The following is a 20,345-nucleotide window of genomic DNA, read 5'->3' as shown; positions in this document are numbered from 1 at the left end:
TCCCCCTCACAATCTAAGGGGTTAGCTTTTGACCGAGAGCTCCTTGTGGTATACGCAGCAGTAAAATATTTGTATGAGGATTTTGAGGGCCACAAAGTGACTGTGCAGATAATCACAAATCTCTGGTGATGTCATCAGGAAAACCATCACAGGATGTCAGTCCATGACACTTCAGACATTAAAACATTTCTGCACAGCACACCACCAACATACGTCACATCCACAGTGTGGGCAGTATTACTGCAGACTACCTTTCAAGAATAAACATAACTTTTATCAGGTATGACTATGAACACATGGCAGCTGAAAAAGCAAATGACGCAAGCATCACAGACCACCTCAGCGACCATGACACAAATCTTAGCACTGAATGTTGCAAACTGTTCTGCCAAGTTTTACAGGATAGGCCATGATCGCTGGTGCCTCTTACGATGTGCCACAAACTATTCGAGCAACTACTTAACATGAGCCACTCTCCTGTCAAGGTGAGAGCCCACATACTGACGGACATATTTGTAAGGACCACCATCAAATAAGACTGTTGTCACTGGGCACAACGCTGTCTCACATGCCAGAGCAGTGAGACAGGCCATCACATGCAGCCTCACATTGGGCTCTTCCCCATCCCAAAGACTCAGATCCAACATGTCCACCTTGACATTGTTGGACCTCTGCTACAGACAGGAGGATTTCGATTATCTCCAGTCTGTGTTTGACAGGATGTCATGATAGGTAGAAGCCCTACTTATATATGACTTCATAGCCATATCAACTGTACATGTGTTCATCAGATATGTATTGCCTGCTTCGGCACACCCGAAATGGTTACTAGCAGTCAGCACCACTAGTTTGAGTTGCCCTGTGTCACCTCTGTGGGATTGCCCACACACAGACTACTACAAACACCAGCATAGTAGAGGTCCCACTGAGAAATGGCACAGGACCATGAAGGCAGCCCTGTTGTGCAACGGCAGTTTCTGGATCAAGGCACTCCCAAGGGGTCTGCTCAGCCCCTCAGTTTACAAGGACGACCTGTGCACACCTCTGGGAAATGTGGTGTATGGAGAGCTGCCAGTCTTGCCTGCAGACTTTGTTCAGCCAATGGACAACAAAAATCAGACTTACCTACACTGGCACATTGTATTCAACAACATATTCAGAACATATTTAGTCCTCCTCCCTCAGATCTTTTGACACCTACATTGTTTATACAGAAGGACCTTGCCTCCTGCAATTTCATAATGTTGTGAGCTGATGCTGTAGGAGCAGCTCTGCAGCACCCTTATTCAGACCCATATCGGGTTTTCACACATGGTCCACTCACATTTGACATTCTAGTGCACGACAAACCTTTGATCGCCTCACTCGCCTGACTTAAAACTGCCTGGGTACCCCAGGAAAATTCCATCTCAACACAACTGTACACCAACGCTCCAGTCAATGAGAAGACAAACAATACAGCTTGCCCACTTCCCCCCAGCCTTGGATTTAATGTAAGACAGACAGGACTTAACGAGCTTCTGTCACCACCCTCTACTTACAGAAACCATCTGAGGCGCAAAGTGCCTGTGTCAGACGTCCTCCACAACATCTTGCACAGTACCACTTTTACAGCATCAGCACATCATTCAGAACCATAAGAAACTGCCAATCATGTCTTTCACATGCGCTTGCCACAGCACGACCGGTTACGTGCACTTGCGCCACACTTCTCTCCGAGAAACAGTCTGGTCGTGTCCCACCCCCACACCTGCCACGGCACAATCAGTCACACACATTTGCGCATGCCAACGTTTGCTTCTCACCACTCCCTATGGTACTCTGTACTCCCAGCATAGGGGACTCTGTGGGGATATCGACTTCTGCATGAGACTCGAACATCTCTGACAGCGTGGTGTGGATGATCTTCGAACAGAGCAAGAAGAAAGACAGTGCATCCTGTACTAATGCTAGACGCGACACATGTACCGGTAAATTTGTTTGGTGTGAATAAAGTGAAAGCTACATTAACTGTGTGATTGGAAGTAGTCCCTGTCGTACCATGGTTGACTCTCCCTACAATGGCTTTCTCTTCTCCTGCCAACTAATTTTTTATTTTTGTGAATACACAACTTGATTTATGTAATTGTGGCACTGAATAACTTCTGAACTGGGCTTCTTTACACATCTACTCCAACTGCCAAATTTCCATAACACTTCAGTATGACACAGGAAAACACATAACAGAAGTGTGTAATACTTTGCTGGGGGGAAAAAAATGCAACCCACTAGAGGACAAGGTCATAAGTGGTATGAGACGTAGTCCATCATCGCAGGAGTATATGATAACAAATTCTGACAAAATAAAACATGTCAGAGTAAAGGATGCTCAAACAGTTGCATCAATATAGAGTGCAGCCTCCTCTAGTGGTTATGCAGGGATGTATTCTCGCATAAAGGTGCCTAATGGCATCCTGAGACAGACTGCTCCAAGCATCTTGCACCTTTTGTTGCAATTTGGCAGTGGCTCTTGCAGGCTCTGGAGAACGAGTAAGTTCCTGTTTCACACGTCCCGTACATCTATATCTACATACATACTCCACAAACCACCACACCACTACTAATCATTTCCATTCTTGTCCCACTCACAAACAGAGCAAGGGAAATATGACACTCTATATGCCTCTGTACGAGCTGTGATCTCTATAATCAAATATTCATGGTCCTTACATGAAATGTACATTGGTAACAGTAGAACCAATCTGCAGTCAGCCTCAAATGCCACTTCTCTAAATTTTCTCAAGAGAGCTCCGTCAATAGACCGTCACCTTCTTTCCCATTTGAGCTCCCAAAGAATCTCCATAATTCTTGTCTGTTAATAGAACCTACCAGTAACAAACATAGCAGCCTGTCTCTGAATTTTTTCAATGTCTTCTTTTAATCCAGGGGCAGTCAGCCTTTCTTATCAACTGCCCATTTTTGCACGTCAGTAGTAAAATTTTCTAACTGCCCATCAGCTTCACAGTAACGGTGATTTATAAGGCAAGAAAGTAACTACACTTTGTAATATTTATAAAGCAGGTTTACAGCAAATTAAAGCATATACTCATAATAATAATAATCATTTACCAAATAATTTATTTAAAAGTTTCATGGGAACCTAATAAAAATGTTTTAAAAACACATACCACCTACCGCCTGCTATGAAAGCTGAAACACTTGCTCGTGGGCTGCAGGGACCTGGTTGACTATCACTGCTTTAATCCAGCCTGGTGGGGATCCCAAGTATTCAAGTAATACTCAAGAATAGCTTGCACTAGTATCCTATATGCAGTCTCCCTTACAGATAAACCACACTTTCCTAAAATTCTCCCAATAAACTGAAGTTGACCACTCACCTTTCCCACAACAGTTCTTACATGCTCGTTCCATTTCATATCACTTTGCAACACTAGACCTAGATATTTAATTGGGCTGACTGTGTCAAGAAGCACACTACTAATGCTGTATTTGAACATATGGGATTGAAGTCACCCTGTAGCCCCCTACAGTCACTCAGTGATGACACATTTCCATACAACACAACATCATCAGCAAACTGCCACAAATTGCTGCTCACCCAAACCGTCAGATCATTTATGTACATAGAGAATAATAACAGTCCTATCACACTTCTCCAAGGCACTCCTGATGAAACCCTAGTCACTGATGAACATTCATCATTAAAACAACACACTGGGTTGTATTACTTAGGAAGTCTTTGAGCCACTCACATATCTGGGAACCTTTTCTGTATACTCATACTTCCATTCACAGTCTGCAGCGGGGCACTTGTCAAATGGTTCTTAGAAATCCAGGCACACAGAAACTGCCTATAGCCTTCTTCATCCATAGTTCACGAGAAATGGCAAACTGAGTATTGCACAAGCAATACTTTCTAAAACCAAAACTTTCCTGTCTCAAGGAAATCTATTATATTCAAACTGAGAATACATTGTAGAATTCTATGTGAAACCCATGAAAGCATACTGGTCTGTAATTTTATGTGTCCATTCATTTACTTTTCTTATGTGCAGCAGTCACCTGGGACTTTACACTGGGTGAGAGACACGATAAATGGGAACTAAGTAAGGGGCCAATGTTGTGGAGTACCTGACAACTTATTCGTTTTCAACTGCTTCAGTTGCTTCACTATACCAGGGATGCCTATTACTATGTCCTCTATATGCGAGTCTGTGTGATTGTCAAACAATGGCATGTATGTGTCCCATGGGCAAGAGATCTGGTAATCTGCTGACCAGGCAATTGTTGTGCATTATGAGAAGCACATTGGGTTGCAGCAGCTGTATGTGGACATACACTCTTCAGGTGAAGAAGCACATCACATTCCTCCCAAAGAAATAGTAGTAGCACAATAATAACCCATGCAATGTAGCAGGCACTAGTTAGTTTACCCTGCAGAAACAACAAACGTGGCCACGAGTTGTAATTGGTAGACCCCCATACCATGAAGCCTGGGACAGAATCTGTGTATTGTGGGAAAATGCACTCCACAAAAGGCCACTCACCAGGCTTATGCCATTCACTTGTACATCCATCACTTGCATACAAACAGAACCTAGTCTCATCACTGAAGACAACGGAGCACTATTCCCCCTCACCAGTCGATTCTTTCACAGCATCAGAGTAGTTGTGCTTGGCAGTGTTGTGGTGCCACTGGTAGCCTGCCCACAGGCACACATGCTCTTCATCCTAATGCAATCAGATGGTTCCCAACAGTTCTCAGGGACACAGATGGTGCAGCATGTGCCCGAATTTGTTCCTTGGGTATGTTCACTCAGTCACTGTTGCTCACACAATGCGTCGATCTTAACGTGCATCTATCCTACGTGGAGATGCACAGCCTAGTCTCCTGTTACGGAAATGCTCCACAGATCACTGCTGACTGCAATGGCAAACTGATGATACAGTGTGCCAAGTACGTGCAACAATTCACTGATACATCCCTCGAGCTCCCGCAGGCCCACAAAGCAACCCCATTCAAATGACTGAAGTTGTTCAACAGGAGTAAATATTTGCCGGTTGTTGTACATAGTGGACATGCTGCAAACACTGTTCACCTCTAAACTCGGCACAGTTATTTATCGCAAATCGAAACAGAGGGTGCACAGACAGGCCTCCTAAGCCCTTTTTGATCGCCAATGACCGTGACAAATGAATCACTAACACTACAGCTCCATAGTATTCACATATCATAGCCTGCTGCCACTGAACATAGTCCTTAAGGCTGTTGCAGTTTTCTCCAGCAATGTATCTTACTACTTTGTGTTAATTTAGGCAGGCTCACCTGTAGAAAACACTTATGCAGAGTTAAAAATGTCATCTCAGTCAGGATTGAGGTGCATTTTCATATGAAAAGAAATATGCTTGTCGATTATTCGATAAGATATGGGAAAGGTAAATTTTGATGATGCAAGATCAGGTGAACAGTGGGTGAGGGATGACTTCCCAAATACACTTCTGGATAGTTTCATATGCAATATCAGCAGAGTTAATTTTCATGTTGTACTGACAATAGATGAATTTTTGCTGGCAATTTTTTAAAAACCGAGATCAAACGGTGCAAGGTGTTGCAGTGATGATGCATTTTTGCTGGAAATTTTTTAAAAACTGAGATCAAAAGGTGAAAGCTGTCTCATTTGTTGGCAAACATGCCAGCTGCGATGAAAACAGTCTTGGGGAAGAGTTTGTAGAGCATAATACTCTTTCTGTGCTATTAGATGCAAAATATTATCTGTTCACACTGCCCTTTGCTTGAGGAGATGTCATTTGTTTCCTAAGAAATTAACTTAATGGCACCCTAACCCGTCACCTGTAACAATACCACGCAGGAAAGCTCAATGAGAGAATTGGCGATGCTCAAGCAAAAACGTAATAATAGCCACCCCTTTGATCTTTGTTGCCTTGAATTGCAGCATGCAGTATTCCTACACCAAACCTCTCAATGTAGCCTGTTGGATGCAAATGTCACAGTTCATCACGTATGTCAATCATCGGGACTTCCTGAATGTGGAAAAATCATTCACGTCAGAACTATGTAGATTTAAAGAAGATACTCCTTTTCTGACATGATTTGTCCAAAAACACTCACTCCCGTTCCCTCCCCCACATACATACAATACAAATGTTTTCAGCTGCTTGCAGCTCTCCACTAAGCCCAAAGCAAAAAACATGATACAAACATTAGGCATTTTTTCCACATCCGGCTCTATTTTATAATGTTTAAACAACTTTCATAACACTAACACAAACACTGAGGCCACAGCAGCCAGAGACTGTGGTCGTGTGTGTGTGTGTGTGTGTGTGTGTGGGGGGGGGGGGGGGGGGGGGGGAGGGGGCAGGGGGGGGGGCGAGGGATTTTTGGGGGGGGGTCTACGATGAAGGCTTTGTTGGCCCAAAGCTCATTTTTTGATAGTCCTTTTGCTGTGCCTATCTCAACTCAACGACTCCACTATACGGTGTAGCAACTATCCTTTTCATAATACTGTTACATTCCAACCCGGATTTTCCACTGTTGAATTTTTCGTAAAACTAAAGTATGCAAAATCCTATCCATAACTGCAAGAGAAATACTAGAACATCAAATAAAAAAAATGACACCTGGTAAAAACATTGACAGCAACCTAGCCATGTTGTGTTACTGGATTGAGTTCATCCAGTTAATCGAAGTTATTTCCCATGGAAAATCTGACTACAATAAGACAAACCTTTATGCTTACCAATGTGAAAGCTCAAGATGCACTACGCCACAGTCATCTGATCGGACATCAGCTGATTTTAAAGTTACTGGTGGGTGGTGGTTGGTGGCTGCCGAAGGATGAAGAAACTCTTGAGCATAATCTATTCTGATCTAGATGGAGACACAAGATGTTTTACGGAAGGTTTCACTATTACTGATGGGTTAGAAAGTGAAGCAAATTACCTTTGAGTTCCCATCATACTGATATCTTTAGTGACACCCAAAATGCAGTAATAAAATAATAAAGATATAAGTGGACTTGAACTCACTACTTGGCATCTACACTATGTGCCATCTGTCACAAAAGCACTACCAGATATAGCACTGTTCAGCTCAAACGGAAGACAGTATTGCCTCCAGACATTTCCTCATCCTACAGTGTTGCCCGCTCATGTAGATGGCTGGACCGGAATCCTAAGGTGCGGCCAGTTTTATTGGCAGTGAAAGTGAAAGAACACAGACATATACCTTGCAGAAACCAGCTGGTAGCCAGGTTTTATGTACAAGACTATATACATACATCAAAAAAGTTTTGCATCACCCCAGTTCCCAGAACTCTTGAAGACGGACATTGACTGTGGATATTGTATTACAGACACATTCCCTTTGACTGTTCAAAGATGTCACTAAACGTGCCCAAAGATGTAAACAACCATGCATGAGCAGCACCTATTAGACGGAGGGGGTCCGACAGCCCATCAGTTCCAGTTATTCCACCAGGAAGGAGATACATGGTTCCTGTAGTCTGTAGTTCAACCATGCCTAGACAGTCAACACCATGGTTTGATTGCATCAGCATTGTTACTTTGTGCCAGGAAGGGCTCTCAACAAGAACTGTCGATGACATGCCTCACTCAGGCCGCCCACAGACTATTACTGCGGTGGATGACTGCTACCTATTGGATTATGGCTCGGAGGAACCATGGCAGCAACATCACCATGTTGAATAATGCTTTTCGTGCAGCCACAGGACATCGTGTTGTGTCTCAAACTGTGCGCAATAGGTTGCATGATGCGCAACTTCACTCCCAATGTCCATGGCGAAGTCCATCTTTGCAACCACGACACCATGCAGTGCAGTACAGATGGGCCCAACAACATGCCGAATGGACCGCTCAGGACTGGCATCACGTTCACTTCACCAACGAGTGTTGCATATGGCTTCAATCAGAAAATTGTCAGAGACTTGTTTGGAGGCAACCCGGTCAGGCTGAAAGCCTTAGACACACTGTCCAGCGAATGCAGCAAGGTGGAGGTTCCCAGCTGTTTTGAAGTGGCATTATGTGGGGCCGACGTACGTCGCTGGTGATCATGGAAGGTGCTGTAATAGCTGTACAATATGTGAATGCTATCCTCCGACCACAATCATATCAGCAGCATACTGGCAAGGCATTCGTCCTGATGGACAAAAATTTGCGCCCCCATAATGCACACCTTGTGAATAATTTCCTTCAGGATAATGGCATAGCTCGACTAGAGTGGCCAGCATGTTCTCCAGACATGAACCCTACTGAACATGCCTGGGATGGACTGAAAAGGGCTGTTTACGGACGACCTGACCCACCAACCACTCTGTGGGATCTACGCCAAATCGCCATTGAGGAGTGGGGCAATCTGGACCAATAGTGCCTTGATGAACTTGCGGATAGTATGCCACAATGAATAGAGGCATGCATCAATGCAAGAGGACGTGCTGCTGGGTATTAGAGGTACCAGTGTGTACAGCAATCTGGACCACCACCTCTGAAAGTCTTGCTGTATGGTGGTACAACATGCAATGTGTGGTTCTCATCAGCAATAAAAAGGGCAGAAACGATGTATGTTGATCTCTATTCCAACTTTCTGTACAGGTTCCGGAACTTTCAGAACCGAAGTGATGCAAAATTTTTTTTGATACACATCATGTGTCTCCAAAATGCACCTTTTACAAATTGCTTAGTTTTCACATCTAGAGACATATTTCTGCCTTTTCTGTTATTTTAAGTCTGTCATGCTACTAAATATTAGCCAGTTACTGTTGTCTCTAAGCAAGACTTCCAGTTGTTTATGCCTGGATATATAAACACAACATTCCATGCGTTGGTTGGAAAAGTTTTCATTTGACTCCTCCTCAAACACCTGGTAAAAATTTATTGGTTTTTTAAACCTGTGTGGAAGACCTCTAATTGTGTCCACAATATTTCTAATACATTGCTCTTAATTTCCTAAATATGTTGTTTCAGCAAATAATGGTCAAATTTTATTCAATTCCCTTTCCTTTAATTGAAAGTATTCAATATATTATCAAATTCCCAAGTAAAATGAACATAACAAAAGTTAGAAATCGATATTGTTGTTAGAAGAACTTTTCAGGTTACCTAGACTGCAAGGTAAATTATAAAAATCTACCCTTGACTAAGTTAATGACATATTTTTAAATTGTTTTTATTGTTTACAGCCATTACCAAGTATGAACATTATGATCATCATCAGATAGCTGCATTTCATTTATAGGATGAGCTACTAATCAGCTGTTGAATGTTTTGAGTACCATGATAGTATGGAAAGTGCCTGAGCTTTTTTACCAAAAACTTGCATCTTCTGAGTAGCACCAAACATGGGGATGATACATGTACCACTGTATTTCATACTTTTATCAACACGGTCATAAAACTTTAAAGGTAAAATGCAGAGTGGGTTACCATTTGCACTTAGACAATGAACAGCCTTATCTCACATTAATAGCACATGTTTTAACACAACTGTGTTGACAAAAATCATGCATTACAGTGGTAAGTATATAAACATCATATTTCACAACACACAAAAAATGCAAGTATAAAAAATGGGACACTTTCACTGGCACCACATGCTCAAAACATTCAACGGCTGACAAACAGTTTCTCCTGTAAACACAATGCAACCATTTGATGATGAATAAAATGTTCAAAAGCTGTAATGGCAAAAAAACAATACAGTAATTTCATCATCACTTTAGTGGTTGGTTGGTGTTTTAAGTGGCAAAAATAGTTCATGATGAAAAAAAAAAGTTTTTCGTATACAATATAACTATCCCATTTACATATTAAATACATGGGATAAAGTTCCACTTTTTTAATCTAAAAATTTCCATGATATCTAGCTTCAAACTAACCAAAATCCTGAAACTCTGCATTTTATCACATACGCCAAAATTGATTTAAAAATCAGCCTATTTATCTGTTTTCACCATTATTAACTTTTTCTCTTCATCCACCAATTTTTGGACTGCCACAAAAATGTGGTTTGCTGCTTATTTGAGTCAACTTCACACTTACTATTACCAATAGCCAAGGGTGTCACCCGGTGGGTCCCAGGAAAATATGATAGGACCACCCTTGTTCTCTATATACACAGATGATCTGACAGAGTGAGCGGCAGTCTGCAACTGTCTGCTGACAATGCTGTAGTGTACAGGAACGTACTATCACCGAGTGACTGTAAGAGGGTATAGAGTGACTTAGACAGAATTTATATTTGGTGTGATGAATGGCAGCATGCTCTAAATACAGAAAAATGAAAGCTGATGCAGATGAGTAGGAAAAACAATCCTGTAATGATCGAATTCAGTATCTGCAGTGTGCTGCTTGACACAGTCACATCAATTAAACATCTTGGCATAATGTTGCAAAGCAGTGTGAAATGGAACGAGCCCATATGGTCCATTAGGAGAAATTTAAGGAAGTGTGGTTCAACTATGACGAAGATCGCATATAGAACACTAGTGTGATCCATTCTTTAATAGTGCTTGAGTGTTTGGGATCTCCTCCTGGTCAGATTAAAGAAGTAATTCAGAACCCTGCTGCTAGATTTGTTACTGGTATGTTTGTGCAACATGTAAGTATTATGGAGATAATTCATGACCTTATTATAGGAACCCATGGAAGGAAGAAGATATTCTTTTGTGAAACGCTATGAGAAACATTAGAGAACCACCATATGCAGCTGACTGCAGAACAATTCCACTGTCACCAATGTACATTTCGCATAAGGATCTTTAAAATAAGGTAAGAGGTGAAACCTTCTGGCAGATTAAAACTGTGTGCCAGACCAAGACTCAAACTCGTGAGCTTTCCCTTTTGTGGGGAAATACTAAACCAACGGAGCTATCCAAGCACAACTTACGACATGTCCTCACAACTATACTTCTGCCAGTACTTCATCTTCTACTTTCCCTATTTCACAAAAGCTCTCCTGAGAAACTTACAAGACTAGAACTGCTAGAGGATGGGTCGAGAGTAGTGCTTGTGTAGCTCAGTTGTTAGAGCACTTGCCCACAAAAGGCAGAGATCCTGAGTTCGATTCTCAGTCCAGCACACAAGTTTTAATTTGCCAGAAGTTTCATATCAGTGCAGACTCCACTGCCAGGGGAAAATTTCATTCATGATACGAGGTGTTTTGATTCCTAAAGTTACAGATGTAGAAACAGTCGCTTTTCCCTTGTTCCATTTGTGAGTGGAACAGGAAAGGGAATGACTATTAGTGGTACAAGGTACCTTCTGCTGTCCACTGTATGTACTTGTGGAGTACGTATGTAGATGCAGAAGCAACATTAAAAAATAACAGATATTATTTTACACTGCTGTGAGTAATCTTATAAACATGTAAAACAAACAAGCATTTCCAGTTTATATAACACTTCCTTTTTACAAACAGGCTGCACAAACTACTAAATTGTGTTGGTTTTTCTTCTTTTTTTGTTTTGAAAACTACCATAAGACTATCAGAACAGATTTCATTGTATTCATCAAAAATGTTTTCAGTTATTTTAACACATTTTATTAGCCATCTAATAAGTTCATGAACATATGCAATTCTACAGTGTTTGGAACCCATTTCATACTATTGGTGTCAAATGTAATGCTTGCAGATAATACAGATCATAGTACCAGAAAAACAACAGAATAATTTCAGAAATTATTGGCTCTTTTCCATGTAATGAGAATTTAGTATAGTCTTTCGCACCTATCACTAAGAAGTGCATAATACACTAATATTATTTGCCATCCTGCTTAGTTAACACTCCAGCAATCTTCAATTAACCAATGAAGTCCCTACAATAAAACAACTACAGTTACTAAGTTCCCACAATACTGTAAACAACTTATAAATTCAAAGAAGTAAATGATATCAAAACCAAATATTTCAAACAACTTAGTATCTACAACTATTTGCGGTACTGAGACAACCCATTAAGTCTCAGCCATGGAGTCACCAAAACTCCACCTCTTCTGTTGATCTTTTGTCTGCTATCTTCCAGTTATTTTGAAAGTCTTATAAATAGTACTGTGGCAGTATTGTGCAATGCAAATCCACAGCATAGGCATTGATCAGTGGCAAGTACAGAAATAATATACAATATTCCAGAGTGGCATACACTGGTATAGTACAGAATAGTTAGAAATAGTCGACTCATTGTGTTACATTTTTGTGACGGCAAGACCATTGAAGTCAAAATTAAAACCACTCTCATGATTTATCAAGTCTTCAACAAAATGAAAATTCATACCTTCATCACAAATTCCATACCTTCATCACTTAGTCCAAAATAATTAAATTGCTAAAACTCTTGATTTGGTTGTGATTTCTAAAGCAATGGTGTCCTTAAAACTTTGGTGCAAAGGGCACATAGTATTCTACACATAATGATGACCAGCAAGATAAAACTCATTTGTCTGTGGAATATTTCTGTTGCAAATGGACATTGGCAGCAAAAGATACATAAGCCATTTTGCATGAAATGAACAATGCAACTACAAGATCTGGAAAATGATGCTACATTTTTTACTTTGGTAGGTGCTTCTTACTCAAAAGATGGGCTGGATCCTCAAAATACACTGACCTAAAGTGATCTTCTGGCCTCCTACAAATGCTGCAGCACATTATAAGTTCTCTCAAAGACAATACATATTATTTTGGACTGTGGTAGTCTATATATACCGGACCAACAGTAAGATTTGCTCATGTAAGGCATATTGAACATCAGTGGTACACCCGACTGCAGCAACCAGACTACTAATTTGGCACAAAAAATTGCAGCAATACAGTCACTCTGCGAATTGCATGCCTAGTGCCACTTCAGTGACACATATAAGGTGACCAATGGCACCATGTGACCAACTTTTCAGCTCATTCTGAGGATGGGCAAAAGAAAACAGCCAAAATATTAGTGGTATTGCTATTTGCAAAGTTGACTGTCTGAATCTTGATGTAGTATTCCAAATAACTTTCACTTCAATGCAGTATTCTTAATACTGACTGCCACAATAATTTAAATACATATTTTTTACATTCTCATCAAGTTTTCAGACACAGAGTCACAAGTTCACACTGTGTTGAAACAAAGTAGGAATTCAGATGTTGCCATTATTGAACGGAATTTTGATTTATGAAACACATGGAAAACCTAAATCTGGATAACTATGTGGGATATGAAATCCTAGCCACTGTGTCATCTTGCTCAACATGTACTCAACACTATTTTATAAAGCCCTGACTATCATTTCCGTAAACAAATTAGGAAAAGAACAGTTATCTGACTGCCACAATACCACGGTTCCTACGTTACTACATATAGTTTGTATCAATGATAGTTTTTACAATTAAATTACCTGAATGATGAACCTCGGCTCAATACTCGGGTCTTTTGTCTTGGAACACGTTTAACAGATGAACAGCGAAAAAATCCATGGTTTTCCACACACTTCTTCCAAAAATTTTTGCACTCATTGCGGCCTTCGAAAAAAAACTCAACAGTGTCTTTATAGTAGCCCTAAAAAAAGATACAATCAGATCAATACTACCACATTCAAAATAGAAACAGCATTTTAAGGCAAAATAACAAGCTAATGATTAATGTGTCATCATCACAATAATTACGTCATTCTCAGAAGAGGAAGGATTGGAAAAGAAAGAACAGAGGGAGGAAAACAGAGATGAGTAAAGAAAAACTGTTGTGAGTTAAGTGAAGTTCTCAAGTGGTTAAATAGGCCAGTAACTTGTAATAGCATTAAAACTAAGATGACAATCACAGTGAAAATTGTTAACAGACTTTCCTACATGCACAGATGCTTTTCTAACATATTATGCACCTCAGATATACAAGAATCATACAGAACATCCAGAACATCTTACTATAAATATATCATAAGAAAAATTATACTAATTTTTATGTGTTGTCAAACACATCATAACAGCAAACATGGCAATGTCTCCATATTAATTTCAACAGCACAAAGCAATAACAAGTTCAGAAAGTGTAGTATCACTGCAGATACTACTCTATCAGATTAGAAAAAGTTTCACTAAGTTGCATTTAAGAACCATCCGGTTGTAATTAAACAAGTACACTATAACAGTGAACAAATTGTATATATCCTTAATGCAGTCATTCATCACCAAGATGCAGTCATTCATCACCGAGTAATTGAACCAGTTAATGACAACTTTTATCCAAGTTTTGATCATCCAAAACAGTTGCTCTGGGAAGTCTTTTAGCTTGAGGAAGTGATGATAACCGCGCAGTCCTGGTCCCACAATGCAGATGTTCAAATATCTCTCAATAAAACACCAAAGTTGTTCTTGAACCTTTCCAATCACTTATAGCGAGGCATGTCATTAATGACATCCACTCAACTGGACAATAAAAAAAAGTTCAAATGTGTGTGAAATCTTATGAGACTTAACTGCTAAGGTTATCAGTTCCTAAGCTTACACACTACTTAACTTAAATTATCCTAAGGACACACACACACACACACACACACACACACACACACACACACACACACACACCCCCCCATGCCCGAGGGAGAACCTCTACATACATGTTCCACCATTTTGGAATAATATTCACCAAAAGTACTATTAATGACATCAGCATCAATTTCTATGAGCTTACTGCAATTTGTGTAGTTACAATATTTTGATAGAGTGCATGCATGATGCTGTTCCACAGGTTTGTTTTTCCTTTATTGTGTTGGGTGTAAGATTCATTTATGTTTTGTCGCCAAACAAAATAAGTTTTGAAAATGTGTTACTGTCTTTCATAAAGTAGTTAAGGCAGTGTTTATTCTATTTATTTGTATTTAATATTTTCCATTGATAGCTTGTTATAAGGAACTCGTAACATCGATTTCTGCCCATTTATCAAAAATATGTCCTCTTAATAATATTTTGAGGTCTGGCCTGCTCACTGAGGAATTTTTTAAAGAGCTGTGGTATTTTTGCCGTGCGAAGATTTTCATGATCAAGATAAAAAATTTTAAACTGAGATGATCAGATCAAAAACATATTTAAAATATTTTTCCAGCTGAAGCATTTATCAACTACAGTGTTTTCATAATTGTGTCTTCAAATCTCTCGCTTCTCAGCACAATATTTCTCACTATGTTTATTTAATATCCTAGCACTGAACATTATACGTCTGTTTATAAGAGATACATTACTTATTACATGGTCATCGCAGACTGCCCCAAATGCCTGCATATTAATTTCAATAGGACAAAGCAGTAACACATTCAGAAAGCATAGTATAACTGCAGATACTGCTCAATCAGATTAGAGAAAGTTTCATTTTGATTATATCCACTAAGCTGCACTAATGAACCCTCTACTTGCAATAACACACGTCCAAACCACATTCCTGTATATAATCGTTGTATGTATTCTTGTTTTGAGATTATAAATGGGGGTTATACTCACGTAGCCTTCAGGATGCAGTTTAATGAGGAACCTCTTTCTTTTAAAACTGATTTTTCTAATTTTTGCCCAGGAAAATGTATTAATTTTGGTAAAATTTTGGAAGACAACAATTCCCATGTGAGCAACAGCAAGATTTAAAGGAACACCTTCATGATCCTAAAAAACAGAAATTATAAGAATTACTAGATAACATTACAAAGTTTCACTGCTAACTATCTGAGATAATTTAAATATTAGTAACATTAACACTGCTAACAAGGTTAACTATATTAAATATTCTCATAATCAAAAAAATAATTGAGTAGCGATATCAATATAATGGAAGGAAACATTCCACGTGGGAAAAATTATATATAAAAACAAAGATGAGGTGACTTACCGAACAAAAGCGCTGGCAGGTCGATAGACACACAAACAAACACAAACATACACACAAAATTCAAGCTTTCGCAACAAACTGTTGCCTCATCAGGAAAGAGGGAAGGAGAGGGGAAGACGAAAGGAAGTGGGTTTTAAGGGAGAGGGTAAGGAGTCATTCCAATCCCGGGAGCGGAAAGACTTACCTTAGGGGAAAAAAAGGACAGGTATACACTCGCACACACGCACATATCCATCCACACATATAGACACAAGCAGACATATTTCAATATGTCTGCTTGTGTCTGTATGTGTGGATGGATATGTGCGTGTGTGCGAGTGTATACCTGTCCTTTTTTCCCCCTAAGGTAAGTCTTTCCGCTCCCGGGATTGGAATGACTCCTTACCCTCTCCCTTAAAACCCACTTCCTTTCGTCTTCCCCTCTCCTTCCCTCTTTCCTGATGAGGCAACAGTTTGTTGCGAAAGCTTGAATTTTGTGTGTATGTTTGTGTTTGTTTGTGTGTCTATCGACCTGCCAGCGCTTTTGTTCGGTAAGTCACCTCATCTTTGTTTTTATATATAAATAATTGAGTAGTACACACAGTACTTAATGCCATACAGTATAATTCCACATGTACGAGACATAAATCCCTCGCCCTCCCAACATCTGTTGATAATAAGTGTAAGATATTGTGTCTTTTATGTCAATCCTTCACCTTGAGTGCAAATCAAACAATCGAAAATCCAGGTTGGAATGTAAAAACATTGTGAAAAGGAAAGTTGTTACTCACCATATAGCAGAGATGCTGAGTCGCAGATAAGCACAACAAAAAGACTGTCACAAATATAGCTTTTGGACAGTAAGGCCTTCATCAAAATTACATGACAAACACACACATACACACTCACGCAAATGCAACTCACACACACATGACAGCAATCTCAGGCAACTGAGGCCACACTTCAGTGTGAGTTGCATTTGCATGAGTGTGTATGTGTGTGTTTGTCATCTAATTTTGACGAAGGGCTTACCGGCCAAAAGCTATATTTGTGACAGTCTTTTTGTTGTGCCTATCTGCGACTCAGCATCTTCACCTTGGGTACTGTTCACCATCAGACCCGTGTAAACTTCAGAACAATAAAGACACTTCTTACAACAAATGTAGTGTTTGGAAATATTTTATAGACATTTGCCACCAACTGAAACAGTAAGCATGAATCAAATAGGGTACACCAAATAGGTGCCAAGTTGCCCATGTCAGACTTACAAGTTTTATAACTTCAAATTGACTCTAAGGCAAGAGGAGTTCACTAACAGCTGCAACAGTGAGATCTCAGTGACGAATGCAGCTATCACAAACAATATTCTGGCACTGTTAAAATCACTATAGTAAAAGTTCATAGACACAAACACCTACTTTTATCTTACTGCTTCCAACAAATAAATATTAACATTCTTCACGTAATCTATTTATATCATTCCCCTAGCACAGGCAACATAATAGGATCAACATATCTAAGGTGAAATGAGCATTTGTACTTACCTTGGCTGGATGCATTTTCATACCATACAGTTCACAACGACGGGAAGTCTCTAAGAGATTTAAATCTGCTTCCGCTGGAGACTGGCCGCTGTAAAAGACGTTTTCAGTATAATTAGAAAGCAGTGAGGTTAAAAGACATTGTGGTGAATAGTATTCTGAAATATATATTTATACTACCCACAATAGCTGAATGTGGTCTGTACCAATATAATGCATAAATTGTCATATTGTTTATTATTTGATGTAGATTGTTCAAATTACACATGCAGTATAAGTGACTCCTCCTTTGTACAGGTATTTCAAAATCTGTTTTGCACATGCAGGTGAATAATGTATTCAAAGCAGAAGGAACGTGGTGTCACTGAGTCCTTGGTGAAGAATAGCTTTCCAAGTACGTTGGACAGCTATCGCAGCTGTCCAACGTACTTGGAAAGCTATAGAACAGTGCTATGCTCATAGGTGGTGAAAAAAGTTTACAGAAGGAAGAACAAGCATTTAAGACAAATAGTGTAATGGGAACTTATTGACTGCAATCATTGATATGAACCATCACAGGTATAGACATGTTGAGTACAATGGGCAGACATGTCACAAATCACTGAGTAGCAGCTTTGTATAGCAACCTGCACAGAAGAAGAGACACTTGAATTATCACCAATTTTGTATTACAGGCTCTGCCCACAAAAATATCAGAAAATATCTAACTTCTATGGGCAAACAGCAGCAATTGGAATATTAATAACACCCTCGACAAAATACAAACACTGGAATGAGTAAAGATAACCACTCATTGTCTAGCAGAGACATTGAGCAGTACACAGGCATATAAAGAACAACAGAAGTAAGTAATTCAGTTTATACGTGGCATGCAGACATATCCATACGTATATGTAATTAGCACGTTTGTTTATATGTGCATTTGTTGTTGTTATTATTTTTGTTTTTGTTGTCTTCAGTCCAAAGGCTGGTTTGATGCAGCTCCCCATGCTTCTCTATCCTGTGCATGCCTCTTCACCTCTGAATAACTACTGCAACCTACATCCTTCTGAATCTGCTTACTATATTCATCTCTTGGCTTCCCTCTCCAATTGTTACGCCCCCCCCCCCCCATGCTTCCTCCAGTACTGAACTGGTGATCCCTTGTTGCCTCATAATGTGTCCCAGCAAGCGATCCCTTCTTCAAGTCAGGTTGTGCCACAAATTTTTCTTCTCCCCAGTTCTATTACATACCTCTTCATTAGTTACAAGATCTACCCATCTAATCTTGAGCATCCTTCTGGAGCACGACCTTTCAAAAGCTTCTATTATCTTCTTGTATAAACTGATTATCGTCCATGTTTCACTTCCGTACATGGCTACACTCCATACAAATACTTTCAGAAAGGACTTCCTGACATTTAAATTCATACTCAATGTTAACAAATTTCTCTTCTTCAGACACGCCATTCTCGCCATTGTCAGTCTACATTTTAGGTCCTCCCTACTTCGACCATCATCAGTCACTTTTCTTCCCAAATAGCAAACCTCATCTACTACTTTAACGGTCTCATTTCCTGATCTAATTCCCTCACCATCCCCTGATTTAATTCGACCACATTCCATTAGCCTCGTTTTGCTTTTATTGATGTTCATCTTATAACCTCTTTTCAAGACACTGTCCATTCCAGTCAACTGCTCTTCCAAGTCCTTTGCCGTCTCTGGTAGAATGACAATGTCATCAGCAAACCTCAAAGCTTTTATTTCTTCTCCCTGGAGTTTAATTCCTACTCCAATTTTCTTTCTCTTGTTTCCATTACTGCTTGCTCAATATACAGACTGAATAACATCGCAGATAGGCTACAACCCGGTCTCACTCCCTTCTCAACCACTGCTTGCCCCTCGAGTCTTGTAACTGCCATCTGGTTTCTATAAAAGTTGTACATAGCCTTTCGCTCCCTGTACTTTACCCCTGCCACTTTAGAATTTGAAAGAGAGTATTCCAGTAAACATTGTTAAAAGCTTTCTCTAAGTCTACAAATGTTATAAATGTAGGTTTTCCTTTCCTTAACCAGTCTTCTATGAAAAGTCATAGGGTCAGTATTGCCTCGCGTGTTCCTACATTTCCCCCGAATCCAAACTGATCTTCTATGAGGTTGGCTTCACCAGTCTTTCCATTCTTCTGTAAAGGATTCATGTTAGTATTTTGCAACTGTGTCTTATTAAACTGACAGTTCGGTAATTTTCATATCTGTGGGCACCTGCTTTCTTTGGAATTGGAATTATTATACTGTTCCTCAAGTCTGAGGGTATTTCACCTGTCTCATACATCTTGCTCACCAGATGAAAGAGTTTAACCATGGCTGGCTCTCCCAGGGCAATCAGTAGCTTTAATGGAAAGTTGTCTACTCCCAGGACCTTGTTTCAACTTAAGTTTTTCAGTCTTTTCTAGTTCTTCATGCAGTATCATATCTCCCATTTCATCTTCATCTACATCCCCTTTCATTTCCATAATATTACCCTCAAGCACATCTCCCCTGTGAAGACCCTCTACATACTACTACTACCTTTCTGCTTTTCCTTCACTGCATAGGACTTGTTTTCCATCTGAGCTATGGATATTCGTACAAGTGGTTCTCTTTTCTCCAAAGGTCTCTCTAATTTTCCTGTAGGCAGCATCTGTCTCACCCCTAGTGATATCTGCTTCTACATCCTTACATTTGTCCTCTAGCCATTCCTGCTTATCCATTTTGCACTTCCTGTCAATCTCATTTTTTTCAGACATTTGTATTCCCTCTTGCCTGCTTCATTTATTGCATTTTTATATTTTCTCCTCTCATCGATTAATTTCAAAATCTATTGTGTTACCCAACATTTTCTATTAGCCCTCATCTTTTTACTTACTTGATTCACTGCTGCCTTCATTATTTCACCTCTCAAAGCTACCCATTCTTCTTCTACTCTATTC

The 20,345-nt window shown here is 39.7% G+C and overlaps 1 protein-coding gene across 1 annotated transcript in view; it reads right to left on the bottom strand.

Annotated features, from left to right (window-relative positions):
* LOC124589804 (FERM, ARHGEF and pleckstrin domain-containing protein 1) overlaps positions 1–20,345 on the bottom strand; it is a 747,858-nt gene that overhangs the window by 247,371 nt on the left and 480,142 nt on the right. Inside the window, exons 6-8 of the mRNA XM_047131595.1 lie at positions 17,402–17,489; positions 15,500–15,655; positions 13,408–13,568 (exon numbers count right to left, since the gene is read on the bottom strand). Coding sequence (XP_046987551.1) covers positions 13,408–13,568; positions 15,500–15,655; positions 17,402–17,489 — 405 coding nt within the window. The remainder of the gene's footprint in view (positions 1–13,407; positions 13,569–15,499; positions 15,656–17,401; positions 17,490–20,345) is intronic.

Source organism: Schistocerca americana, chromosome 2, assembly GCF_021461395.2.
Source record: "Schistocerca americana isolate TAMUIC-IGC-003095 chromosome 2, iqSchAmer2.1, whole genome shotgun sequence".
Lineage (NCBI taxonomy): Eukaryota > Metazoa > Arthropoda > Insecta > Orthoptera > Acrididae > Schistocerca > Schistocerca americana.
This window is presented reverse-complemented; position numbering and strand designations above follow the sequence as displayed.